Raw genomic sequence first — 12,311 nt, 5'->3', positions numbered from 1 at the left:
TTATTTAAATATATTTATTAAAATAAAAAAAATATTTTCTTATCCATTTGCAGTTACAAGTGGGGCAACGGTAGACAGTGTCTTTTAAAAAGTATTTGCGAGCTTGCAGAAACTCCATTGAGCAAAGTAAACAGCGACATCCTCGTTGATGTTGTTCATTTATTACTGACGTAAGTTTAAATTTTTAACTCAAACTAAACTAAGTAAATACATTTTTTTTGTCATTCATTTAATTAAAATACAAAATAATATAAATTTATTTCTTCACCAAAGGTTTTGTCTCTTATGCAATAGCAAATACACTTCCCGTTTAAAATTTAAAAGCTTCGGATAACTCGCGTTATTTGATAACTTCGCAGTAACTTCGTGGTCTTTATGATGTTTTTATTTTAGATTTATGAATGTCAATATTTCTCGCTTTTATTTTACTAACTCTTGTATTACTTGTGTACGAATAGAGAGAAATTAAAGTTGTTAGATTGAGTTAGCTGGTAAGAAATAAGCCAGAGAGTAAATAAGTAGAGAGTGTAGTTAACGAGAGAATATGAATGCTGTTAGTCAAAGTTATACTGTAAGCTTCGTTAGGTTATCGTTAGAGCGTATTATTTCCTCTGGTTCATGAGCTTTTATATATATACAGATGATACCTTCATTTTTTATTTACTTAAATATACCAGTTGGTTATTTAAAACCTTCATTATATTTTATTTATCATAATAATAATAATAATTATTATTATTATTATTAAAACTACTTGGAATCTGGTGAGAAAAAGTACAAGACGGTTCTCTAAGAATTAAAAAAAAAATTTTTATAATTGGATATAATTTTTTTTTACGTCAAAGATTTTAATTTTAAAAATTATAAATTCTGTATGGTACCCGTTTTATTCAAAAGACTCATTTTCCCTCATTTTTCCGTTACACAGTAAAAAACGAATCGTCAAAGTGTAAAAAAAACGTATGTTAAAATTCTGTGTGTTGAATTTTTAACACTTTTGTGTGTCAATTTAACACACAGTATTTATCTTGTTTGAACACAAAAATGTTATTTTATTCGAAAGTAACACTTTTTATATGTTACTGTAAAATCAACACACAAAATATGTTAAGAATAATGTCGACCATCACAAAAGAATTCTTGGAAAATTTTTGCTTTTAACATATGCGTATGTAACTTTTTTTAACACTCACAACATGTTAAAATAACACATAAATAAGTGTAAAACGGTCGTTTTACACACGATATATGTTGATTTTGACGGATCCTTTTTTACTGTGTATTATTCTAAGAACATAAATAAAAAAAAGATTTAATTCTATATATTGATATAATATATTAATAGATTCATAAAAAAATACGTTCAGGATTTGATGTCAAGTATCGATAACCTGTCATTCAATTTATCATTTTACTTTATTTCATTTTTACCGCATCCAGTCCAACGGAAGATTTACCGGAGAAGGTTAATTCAAGTCACCGTACTATCGACAAATTGTACCGTCAAGCCGAACTGTTGGGTAGATCTGCTGGTGACTGTACTTCGAGTTATCCCGATTGCATCGAATCACCTCTCAAGTCATTCACCCAAATTGTATTTACTTGAATTAATCTAACTACACTCATCCTGTACTACTCATCTCAAGTAATATATATCTATATATATATCTATATATTTCACATAAAATTATAAAAATTTTTTATTTTATTTCCACTTGTGCATTCAATAAAAACTAATATCCAGTCACTCTTTATTTTTAAGTTATTAAAAAAAAAACATTTTAAAAGCTCGTTATTAAACTGGAGTTTTATTAAAAGATAAAAATTACTGTGAATTGAGGATAAACAACAGAGTGTAATTTTAATAATGAATTTATTATCTTCAGGATAAATACAAGAAGATTAAATGTTTTCAAACGTTAAGCGAGTCAAGAGGAAATTTATTATTTTGTTATTTATTGAACTTTATTACAGTACAAGTATTTGCAGTAACAGCAGACGCTATTCCACGGCAAGTGAAACAAATTTTAATGAAATTATTTACCCACCACCACCAATTGTCTATCCATATGGCGGCACATTCAAGGTAAGAGTTATTTTATTTATTATTTACGTGGGTAAAAAAAAATAAATAGCAGAAAAAATTTATTCAAATATTATTTACATCCGTTTTATTGGCCGGCTCGTCAGATATGACATTCGCATCACGTAAAATATTTTTCTTGACAAGTTTTCCTGTTTTATTTAGCAATATTTTTTATCCACATCAATAGACAATATTGTGGCTGGAAGTGAAGACGAGAATAAAGACGAATTTTATTTACGGATCCGTTGGAGTTTTATTGCCTCAAGGTAGCACTTTATTCGTAATAGCTTCTATTATCTGGATGTCTCCCGGGCAAAATGGGTAGACCGGTAACGATCTTCCGCATCCTCGCACCTCATTGGTTTAATCGATAATTAACCACCATTCGTCCTCACTATCCCTCCTAGGGCCAGGCATATTTATTTATAGATTTCGTTAAATAACAACATAGTAATCTGTTTATTTTATTGTCTCGTCAATTTTATGGGTTATTTATTTGATGAGGATTATAAATATTGCCGGACCCTGTTTACTTTCAATAGGGTGCGGAAAATTATTTAGGAAAGTCCACCATCTCTTGGAATCACGATAAAAAAATCTTTGCAATCCTATGGTGACTTGGAATAAAACTCATGGATGCCCAGTTGTCCATGACGCCCCAAGACTCGCCTGAAAGGACATCAAACTCAGTAGTACAGCAAAAAAAAAATTTATTTCTGTGTTTTGTGGATAAAATATAATCCGAAAAGCCCACAGAGCCTCGAGACCTTCTCGGGAGCCTTCAAACTCGATATAACACCCCATTTTACCCCATTTAACTTTGGGTATGCCTCTTTTTATTATGTATAGCAATAATTCTTATTGTTTTTATTTAACAAAGCCGGTATAAAAAAATAAAATTAGGGTTATTATTGTAATGCCAGAGTTGGAAAAAGGAACCCAAAGTAAATTAACATAGAGATGATGAATTTTTGAATAAATAGGGCAAAAAAAAGTAGTCTCATATAAGAAAGCTCCTTCGTGGCTAAGAGTAATATCAGATCGTCACAGGATAAATGGGCATGCGGCACATATTATAAAACTAGATTCAAAAAGTTGAAATATGAGCGGAACGAGTCGAGCGGACGAACTGGCTCTGCTGGCGAAAACCTCTGACCAGAGCAAAAAAGCAAAAAAGCATCTCTACCTTTCGGCCGGCTGTAATTTTATACCCTTTTTCTACATCATCTCGTTGGATACGGGGTTTTATTCGTCGTGTCGTTGCTCTCAGCTCTCAAGCCCTCTTTGTCGTTCTCCTTTAGTGTTTGTCTCTCGTTCGCTGCTATTTTAACATCCCCCGTTGCCTCTTGCCACCCCACATCCATGCTCTCGCTCTGCTGCCATGCACATGCACATGCACTTCTCTCTTATACGAGACACCCTTAATATACCTACCTTTATGTGTACTTTCGTGACATCATCATTACTCTTTCTCTATCTTTTTCTCTCTTTCTTTTACTCTTTACTATTTACAAAAAGCTACTATTTTATTACCTTATATTTTCCTCAATAAAATTCATACAAAAAATAAAAATAAAGTACACATAGATTTTTTATCGACAATTTTAGTTGCAACCGACAGTTAAATTTCAACTAAAAAATAATCCAGACATCAGTATTCAAATAAAAAAAATTATTTTATCGTATCTCGAAGTTGTAAAAAATATCTCATGCTCTTTTTTGTTATTAAATTAAACAAAATTTAATTTAAAGTTTCTTATGGGAATTGCGATGCCGATATTGTCAGGAAGAAGACTTTTGACGTACAGTCAAAATTTTCAATTCCAATACCCGTTGCCCCAAAACGCAACAACGTTTACAAATTATTTTTCCTCATTAAAAAAACGTCGACGCAGATCTATATCCGGTAATGATGAAAGAAGAATATTCTATGAATTACTAGAACACGAATTACAAAGGTAAATAATTATAAATTAATTTTTTTAATTAATAAAAAAAATTTGGTATCGAATAGTAAATAAATATAATTGATGTGCAATACTTGTAGAATTCAATCGAGCAAAAAATGTGTTTAATTAACGAGTAAAATCTTAATTGTTCTTCCAATTTCTCGCTGACTATTGCAAATTCATTAATCCTTCTTTCACTCTATCCTTATTTTCCAATATAATAAAATAAAGACAATTTTCCACCAGCTCTTTAATTATCGATGAACGTTTTCTGTGCATACAAAATTGCTTTTATAATAATCATAACAATAGCAGGGGCAATAAAAATAAAAATAAAAATAACAATGATAACAAATGATGATGATAAAGTTGGTAAGCTCGATAAATTATTATTATTTATTTTTATGTGAAAAATAAATAAAATACATCGAGGAATAAGAAAGAAATAAAAAAAAATTTATAAAAACTTTCAATCATCCGAGTACTAACAATCGTTCGATAATAATTTATAGTCAAAACTAATTGGATAGTTTTTATTATCGCGATAGTCTCTCGAGTGTTCAATGTACTATGATAAATTTATTTCCATTATCAAATTCAATTATTGAGATAAAATTTAAAAATTTACACTAGATTATCTTATTCATTTTTTTAAATTCTCTTATTTTTTGTTTAAATAAAACTTTAATAAATCAAGTGAATTCTTCCCTTCACCGGATAGTTTAAAAAAAAAATTCTTATAACAATGGAAATAACTCGATACTTATTTAAATAAATATCCGACGATTTATTAAATTCAATATTTAAGGACACTTACAAATAATTATAGGGGAGGGTGGGGCAGAGCGGCCCCCCTGAAATTTTGACCAAAAAATAAATTTTTTTTTTTTCGACTAATTACTATAAATCCGATAGGTTTGCGCATTTTTACCCCTACGCATGACATTTGGGGCAAAATGGACAAGCCCAAAATTTTGAAAAAGTGATTTTTTCATATTTTTATCGTCAAATTACAAAAAAATTATTATAATTCCACATTTCTAGCCCTACGCATAACACCTGGGGCAAAATGGACCAGCCGAAACTTCCGAAAAAATTATTTTTTCATATTTTTCGGCCGTTTCTCTATGTAAGAGGCAAATTTGGTCACTAAAAATTTATAAAAATTAAATTTTTTTTTTTAGTTGATAAATTTTTGAAATAAAGTAAAATTATAGAATTGATTTTTTTTTTTATTAAATAACAATTAGTAATTAAGGTAATCGAGAGTGAACGATTTTTTACGCTTTAAAAAATGTTTTTCGAGTAATATAAAACCAAAAATAGTTGTCAAGAGAAAGAAATACATTCTTAATGATGAAAACAATTTAAAAAAAAAAAAACCAAAAAAAAAATTTTTTTTATCACTTTTTGAAGGGGGGCCGCTCTGCCCCACAAAAAAAAAAAAAATTTTTTCAGAATTTTGGCAAAATGTCCATAAATTTGTTCGAAATAGGACAAAAGTAAAGTGATCGTATGGTTGAAAGCCACAAAAAATAATAATTGGCTTAGGGGGGCCGCTCTGCCCCACCCTCCCCTAATAAAAGAATAAGTTGGTCAGAACTCCGTTAGATGCCAGCATCGACATATTCAAGGGATGGTTATTAATAGATAAAAACAACATGGGGTTGTTTTTTTTATTTTTTTAGATGGAGTGGAAACGGCAAAGCGTGTATGCTAAAAAGTATATGCGAGGCATCAAGTGTTCCGCTAAACCGTGAAAGTCTTGTTGAAAATTTGTTACACGTCGTCTTGACGTAAGTCGTTATTACTTTGTCAACTTATTTTGTTGTGCTGGGTATAAACATTTTAAAAAACCCACACATTTGCTTGTAAATACCCAGCAAAAAGCTTTTTTCAAACATACAGACTAAGACATCCACTGTACATATGCATTGTCAGATCTTTGATAGTAATATAATTTAATATGTACTTACAGCCCGGACTATGGTAATAATTCGACATTTGCTGACAAGGATTACTTAGAAGCTTCTCAAGCTGGAAGACGTGGAGATGATTGCACAGTAATCTACTCACACTGTCCCAAAGGATATGGATTGCTTGATTCAATATCACGAATTTATTCATTTTAAAATTGTAATAAAAAAATATAAATTAATAAAATATTTATTTTGCTGTCAATGAATTTATTTCGAGTACTTTATTTACTTAAATACCTGGTGTAAAGTATAACTTTGATTCCTACATGCTTAAAGCATATTGACACGTATTTGCTAATAAATTATTACAAATTCACCGCAGCCATGAGTGTTTGCTTTTGCTGGCACTTACTCACATGCACACGGAACAAGACAAAATATAGTAGCAAACTGGACACCTAGGGTGTTTACCAAAAGCTAACGACCTTTGCACACCCAACCAAACCAAAGCCAGAGAACCTCTCTGCAATGCTAATATAACTCATCAGCAAACCTCAACAACAGCCGCCATCATTACCATCATCGTGTCGTCATCACCGCTACAATCGCCATCAAGTTCTTCATCACTCGATGAACTTCTTTTTTTATCTCTTCCATTCATTTTGTTAACTCGCTAACTCTTTTACTTACATGAAAGCCTTCAGTTGAAGAGTTAATTTATTGATCTCAAAATTGAAAAAAAAATTGCTATTAAAAAGCTGAGGCAGTGTATCGCTTGTTAAACTCGTTTAGCTGAATTTCCAATTAAATTAACCAGCCAGTGTATCTCTTGGAATCAACACTAACCATCGTGTTGTTAATTGGCTCTCGGTTTACTTATATATGTATACATCAAGGGGCTTACAAATTCACGAGAGCAAGGGAGGATTCAAAGGGGAGAGAGGAAGCCAGACTTGAAGTAAAAGTGTGCGAGTGTAGAATGATGAGGAAGTAACAAGAGTAGAGTAGTGTAGAGTAGAGAGTAGAGGGAGGAAAGGAAAGATGAAGATGAAGATGAAGGCGAAGGCAAACGCAAAGGCACAGGAAACTGTTAGTCGTATAAAAGAGAGTGGAAGTGAGAAAAGAGAAGTGGTTGGTGGTGGTGGTGGAGGTGGTGGAGGTAGGTTAACTCTCAAGGATAAATCGTAGTCGGAAACTTTGGGTAAACTTGCTCAGGATATATACCAGTAACTTTCCTTTCGTGACACGCTTGCCAGTGGTTAAAGATTCGAGTTGAGAGACGGTAACACACATGTACATCTACATCTAAATACACATTTACACATACACGGTTAGATATAGATGTATATATATATATTTATTTATATAAAGTGTACGACTAAATAAGCCAACTAACATCTCACCTTTCGTGATGACTTCAAGACTCAGACTTTTGATTTTCATGGCTGTTTTAGTTTTAGCAGTTGACGTTTACTCTATAAATGCTCATCGTCCTCGTAGATCCTTAGCTTTTCGTAAAGGCAGTACCTTTTTTGTAAGTTTTAATTTCAAATAATTTTTTTTTTTGTGTACATTTATAAGGACACGATTTGATAATAAAAAATGAAATGAAAATAGAAGACGATTAACAAGTTTTTTAAAATAATAAAATTAAAAAAATGTTACAAGTTGAAGGACAAGTTGAAGGATATAAAGGACAAACGGCTGAGAAGGGATCACTTGACAAGTCGTGAAGGGTTATAACCTCAAGGAATAGGGTGAAGCATAAGTAGATAAAGGAGATCATGGAAGAGAAAGTAAAGATAGAGAAGACAAGAAGGTTGTCTGTAAAAAATTGATAAAAGTTAAAAGTCATTGGATCCTTATTGCGAGACTCGGGTGTATCGAATACAAATAGATCTTAACGCTTTTTGTATTACTTGACTGTAAGAAACAGAAAAGTCTGGTGACTCTTAGCAAGCGATACTGCTACACATTTTAGTATAGACTGTAGTGTTTTAGTGTAGAGTCAATGACAAATGGGTTGCCAGGATCAGCCGACTACGACCTTTTACTCCTTCTACTGGTTCTTCTGCTCCCTCTGCTGCTTTTACTCCTTATTTTACCCCGTCGTCTCCATCATTTATACACACACATACACATAAACATACCACTTGTTCACTCATTCACTTACTTATTCTTATTTTTTACTCGCTCCACGTCTACTCGCTGTTGATGCAGACTCGATAGACCTTAATATTGGCTTCAACCTCAGCTCACAGGCTATTTGTCTCATTGAACAACACTCTTAGCTAGAATTTGTGGGAGTTTTTATTTTATTTCACTATTTTTTACTACAGTTTTAAATTTATCTTCAGAGTATAAATTTTTTTTTACATTTATTTGACACTCTATCATATTGTCGATGTAAAATATGTATACAAATAATCATTTTTTTTGTTCCCAGTATCGACTTAACTATAAAATAAATTCTGTCGCATGGACAACTATTTTTGCCCAGGCTTCGGGCTTTAAAGTTTCTTGGCATTTGCCTGATGGGGCCAAGCAAAAACGTTCTGTTGACCATTTACATGATGATGTCAAATTTTTATACGACAGGTAATTTATTTTATTTATTACAACAAAAGTAGTAATCATTTTTTCTTTTTTTATTGGAAAATTTTTATGCAAGTTTAATAAACTCGAGTATTAATAAAAAGATAAATGAGTATGCTGATAAAAAAGGTTAATAAAAATAATAATTTAATTAATATTTGAAAAATTTTTTTTTAAGCCACGGTTTTAATGGTCAATCCTGCCTCGCCCGGAACATTTGCGAAGCAATGAGCTACGCGAACCGTAAGGACGGCGTTATGGCGAAGATATTAAAATTGTTAGCGCGGTATGAAGCACTTGAATTATTCTGGGAATGTACACTCGAATCAATTAATCGAGTTTCACCCTCTCTCTGGCCTTCTCTGCTCTCATTTTCTCTATCCCGCTGATTTTCATATCCTCCATTACTCCATCTAGTCATACATACATACATACATATGCATGTATAAATGTATGGGTTTGTGGGAATATATAGATCACTACAAGTGAATAAGGTCTAACTGGCTGTGATTTCAGAACATCCAATACCAATTGTACTCACGACGAGGACTCAGTACTTGAGTGTCAGCAATATACAGAGGCTTGTCCCCTGCAATTAATTAGTATCAATGGCTTTCCTGAGTACTGAAGGGCTTTTATCAATAAGTGGAAAATTTTTTAAATTAAGCTGCTCTATTTTACCACTGAGCTTAAATATTTTTATAATATACTTGCTAATACATTCATTACTCTTGTAGTTGCTAAAATAAATAATAAATAAAACAATATCAAGATTTGTCTTTTTTTTTTTTTTATTTCTGACTTAATCTATTTTTATTCTTAACATGATTTTTATTTATTTAATAATTTTGTATATGAGGTCAACCCTTAAATATATATGTATATATAATTCATATTATTCCCAAGCTTACCTTTGTCCTTTGTAAATAAATTAGGACAGTGACAAGTCTGGCTGTATAAAAAAAAATATTGACTTTTTAGCGAGCAAATTTATTGTTGAATAAAAAAATTAAAATAATAAGCAACGATTCTTCAAAATGATTATTGTTATGGCTGTACTGAGAGAAGAAGCAAGTGTCAATTAGGAGAAATAATATAACGGATTGTCCGTGTTGTATCAACGAATTATCGCGGGGTTGAACTCGAAAACTTTGATGGTTTTGAGTATGAAACGTGAGGTCGAGGCTTTGAAAATTACTCGTACAAAGGCACACTAGTTTTTATTATACTCAGGCCTTTATAAATACTGTATTTCGGACTTGCTTTGTCTATGAAAACTCTAGTGTGTAATAATAGTAGCAGTAACAGTAACAGGAGCAGAAAAATATATATACAGCAATACATATAATACGAGTACAGAGGTGGAAATAGTTGCTGTAGGTGGAGACGGAGCTCGGACAAGCTCGCAAAGAAAAATATGTTTGGTGAAATGACAAACGTACGTTCTTTTGTGTCCAAAGAAATAATAAACAAAAAATATATTACAATAATAATAATAGTAATAGTAATAGTATGGAAAAAGTAATATTTATATGACATTCTTTTAGATTTTTTTATCCTTTTTCTCCTGGCTACAGAAGCATGGAATATTTTGCCTCGTTTGTCTAAGCTTAGGGATTGTTGTCGCAGACATTAAGAATCTCACTGATGCTCAAGAAAATATTTTGTCACGACAAAAAAGATATTTAATATTTCCTCGAGGTAGCAATGTTCAGGTAAACTCAAACTAAATACTTGGATTTTTTTATTTTTTATTTCTTACAAACGAAGAAAAGAAATAACAATTTTTATTTTTTTATTTTTCAGTTGGTTTATTGTTTAACAATCGGAGCGTTTGCTGCAAAGCCAGATAATGTGGTGGTGGGAATGACAGCTGCTTTGGCATGGGAATTGCCGAGTGAAGTCGATAAAAAAATAACTAAATTACTGCACCGTCGAACACGAAGCGTGATCTTCCCTAAAATCGAAGCGCTTCTTCAGTCGTAAGTTTTTCACAGTAAACCGAGTGAAAACATTCTAAAACTAAGAAACAAAAAATACTATTTTCATTACAAGTTGTTTTCCGACCATTATAAACTTTTATCCGCAACCCTCATCCCTTAAAGCCTTTACGACTTCTTCAACTTCTTCCCTAATTTTAAGCTCAACTTTTTTTCTTCATCACTAAAAAAAATCAACGTTTTTAATTGTCGGAGGAATTTTGAAATAGTTTAATTATAAAATATATATTTGTTGGCAACTTTTTAAGGCGCTTGTATTTGTCACATATGACTTTTGGACAGAATAATATATTCATCGTGAAATAGGATCTACCACTACTTGAACATAACAAAGAACTAAGAAATAGTTTTATATTTTCCCATTGCTATTTACTTGATGTCTTTGCTATATATTTGAATCAATCGTGACTTTTGTGAAACACTTTTGAATTTTCAATACACATGACATGCTTTCTATATATCTATATTCTATATTCATAAACAAAAAAATATCAAATATATATAATAGAAAAAATAAAATAAAATACAAAACGGGTAAAGAAATAGAGTTACATACTGTTGTATATATATATATATATATAGAGAAGCAAATATATATAGATATATAGGATGAGGGTGAGAGCAATAAAGAAGCAAAAGCTTGTACAATATTGTTTTCTATCCAATGTATTCTCTCTGCCCTTGATATATTTCGCAAAGTAGTTTTATTTGTTTGTGAGATATTGTCTGAAAAAAAAAATTAAATTTAACATACAACTGAAGCAATTGAGAAAGTGTCTGCCTACTTTCTGAAAATGAAATATCTTGTCTCTACAATTTTTTTTTTTCCCAACTCAATATCACATTTAAAATTATTTTTGATTATTTCATTTTTGACACTCGATCACATAAATGAGATTTAAATTACGTCACTAAGTTTTGGAGTCATGGCTTATTTGTGATAAAATTTTCGGATGATTGATAACAAAAGTAAATTATTACAACGTATTTTTTAAAATAATGAAATTTAAATTATTTGAATAACTGTCAGTTATATTTTAACGTGCATCAATTTTTGACACTTTTGGCAGCTTTGAAAAAAAAGTGGGCTTTCTAAAATTGATAATTTATAAAATATTGACAGCTGACTGTTTGTCAGAGCAGTTTGCTTTGTTGTCAGAGCAATGTTATAATAAAAAGGTTAATTTTCATCAAGTAACATTCAAATTTATTTTTAAAAATCTTTTTAATACTTTTATAATTTACATGTTAAATTTAATTTTTTCAATTTTGTTGCATAAATTTTTTTATTAGGGCTGGCCTTGACGGTAGAGCTTGTGTAATGAAGGCAATTTGCGAAGCCGCAAATCGGGGTAGTGATAAAATCGGCAGTGGAACATTCATTCAAGAACTTTTGCATGTGATTTTCAGGTAAACTTGTTCTATATCTCTAAAATTAATCGTCTTAATATACTTAACAAACTTTAAAGTTAATTTGAAATTTTATTTTACAGATTAAGAAATGACGGAAATAACTTTGATAAATCTCAAGACAAGATTTACGATTTTACTCATCAGAGTAAGATGAATTGTGCTCAAGAGTATCCTACTTGTCGACACTCCATTTATGAACTTGACTTTTGACACTTTTACTTTACTAAAGGAAACTCTTAACACCTTTATAAAAAAATTTTATGCCCAAAAAATCCTTGTATCACTCGAAAATATGTATTTTACATTTACTTATAAATAAAAAAAAAACGTTATTTTTAGTACAATAAAA

General features: G+C 30.9%; 3 protein-coding genes across 3 annotated transcripts; all 3 read left to right on the top strand.

Moving 5' to 3' along the window:
* Window positions 1-1,641: 1,641 nt before the first annotated feature.
* On the top strand, window positions 1,642-6,206 carry LOC130671681 (uncharacterized). Its single transcript, XM_057475730.1, has 5 exons — window positions 1,642-1,645; window positions 1,975-2,086; window positions 3,839-4,044; window positions 5,724-5,831; window positions 6,014-6,206. The coding sequence occupies exons 3-5, from the start codon at window positions 3,845-3,847 to the stop codon at window positions 6,165-6,167; spliced, it is 462 nt and encodes a 153-aa protein (XP_057331713.1). The 5' UTR covers window positions 1,642-1,645; window positions 1,975-2,086; window positions 3,839-3,844; the 3' UTR covers window positions 6,168-6,206.
* Window positions 6,207-7,162: 956 nt separating this feature from the next.
* LOC130671680 (uncharacterized) lies at window positions 7,163-9,285 on the top strand. Its single transcript, XM_057475729.1, has 4 exons — window positions 7,163-7,488; window positions 8,401-8,552; window positions 8,728-8,835; window positions 9,066-9,285. The coding sequence occupies exons 1-4, from the start codon at window positions 7,366-7,368 to the stop codon at window positions 9,175-9,177; spliced, it is 495 nt and encodes a 164-aa protein (XP_057331712.1). The 5' UTR covers window positions 7,163-7,365; the 3' UTR covers window positions 9,178-9,285.
* Window positions 9,286-9,613: 328 nt separating this feature from the next.
* On the top strand, window positions 9,614-12,306 carry LOC130671675 (uncharacterized). The gene is made up of 5 exons (XM_057475723.1): window positions 9,614-9,987; window positions 10,097-10,264; window positions 10,356-10,531; window positions 11,843-11,959; window positions 12,043-12,306. The coding sequence occupies exons 1-5, from the start codon at window positions 9,967-9,969 to the stop codon at window positions 12,170-12,172; spliced, it is 612 nt and encodes a 203-aa protein (XP_057331706.1). The 5' UTR covers window positions 9,614-9,966; the 3' UTR covers window positions 12,173-12,306.
* Window positions 12,307-12,311: the final 5 nt, after the last annotated feature.

The sequence above is a fragment of the Microplitis mediator genome, chromosome 7, assembly GCF_029852145.1.
Source record: "Microplitis mediator isolate UGA2020A chromosome 7, iyMicMedi2.1, whole genome shotgun sequence".
Lineage (NCBI taxonomy): Eukaryota > Metazoa > Arthropoda > Insecta > Hymenoptera > Braconidae > Microplitis > Microplitis mediator.
This window is presented reverse-complemented; position numbering and strand designations above follow the sequence as displayed.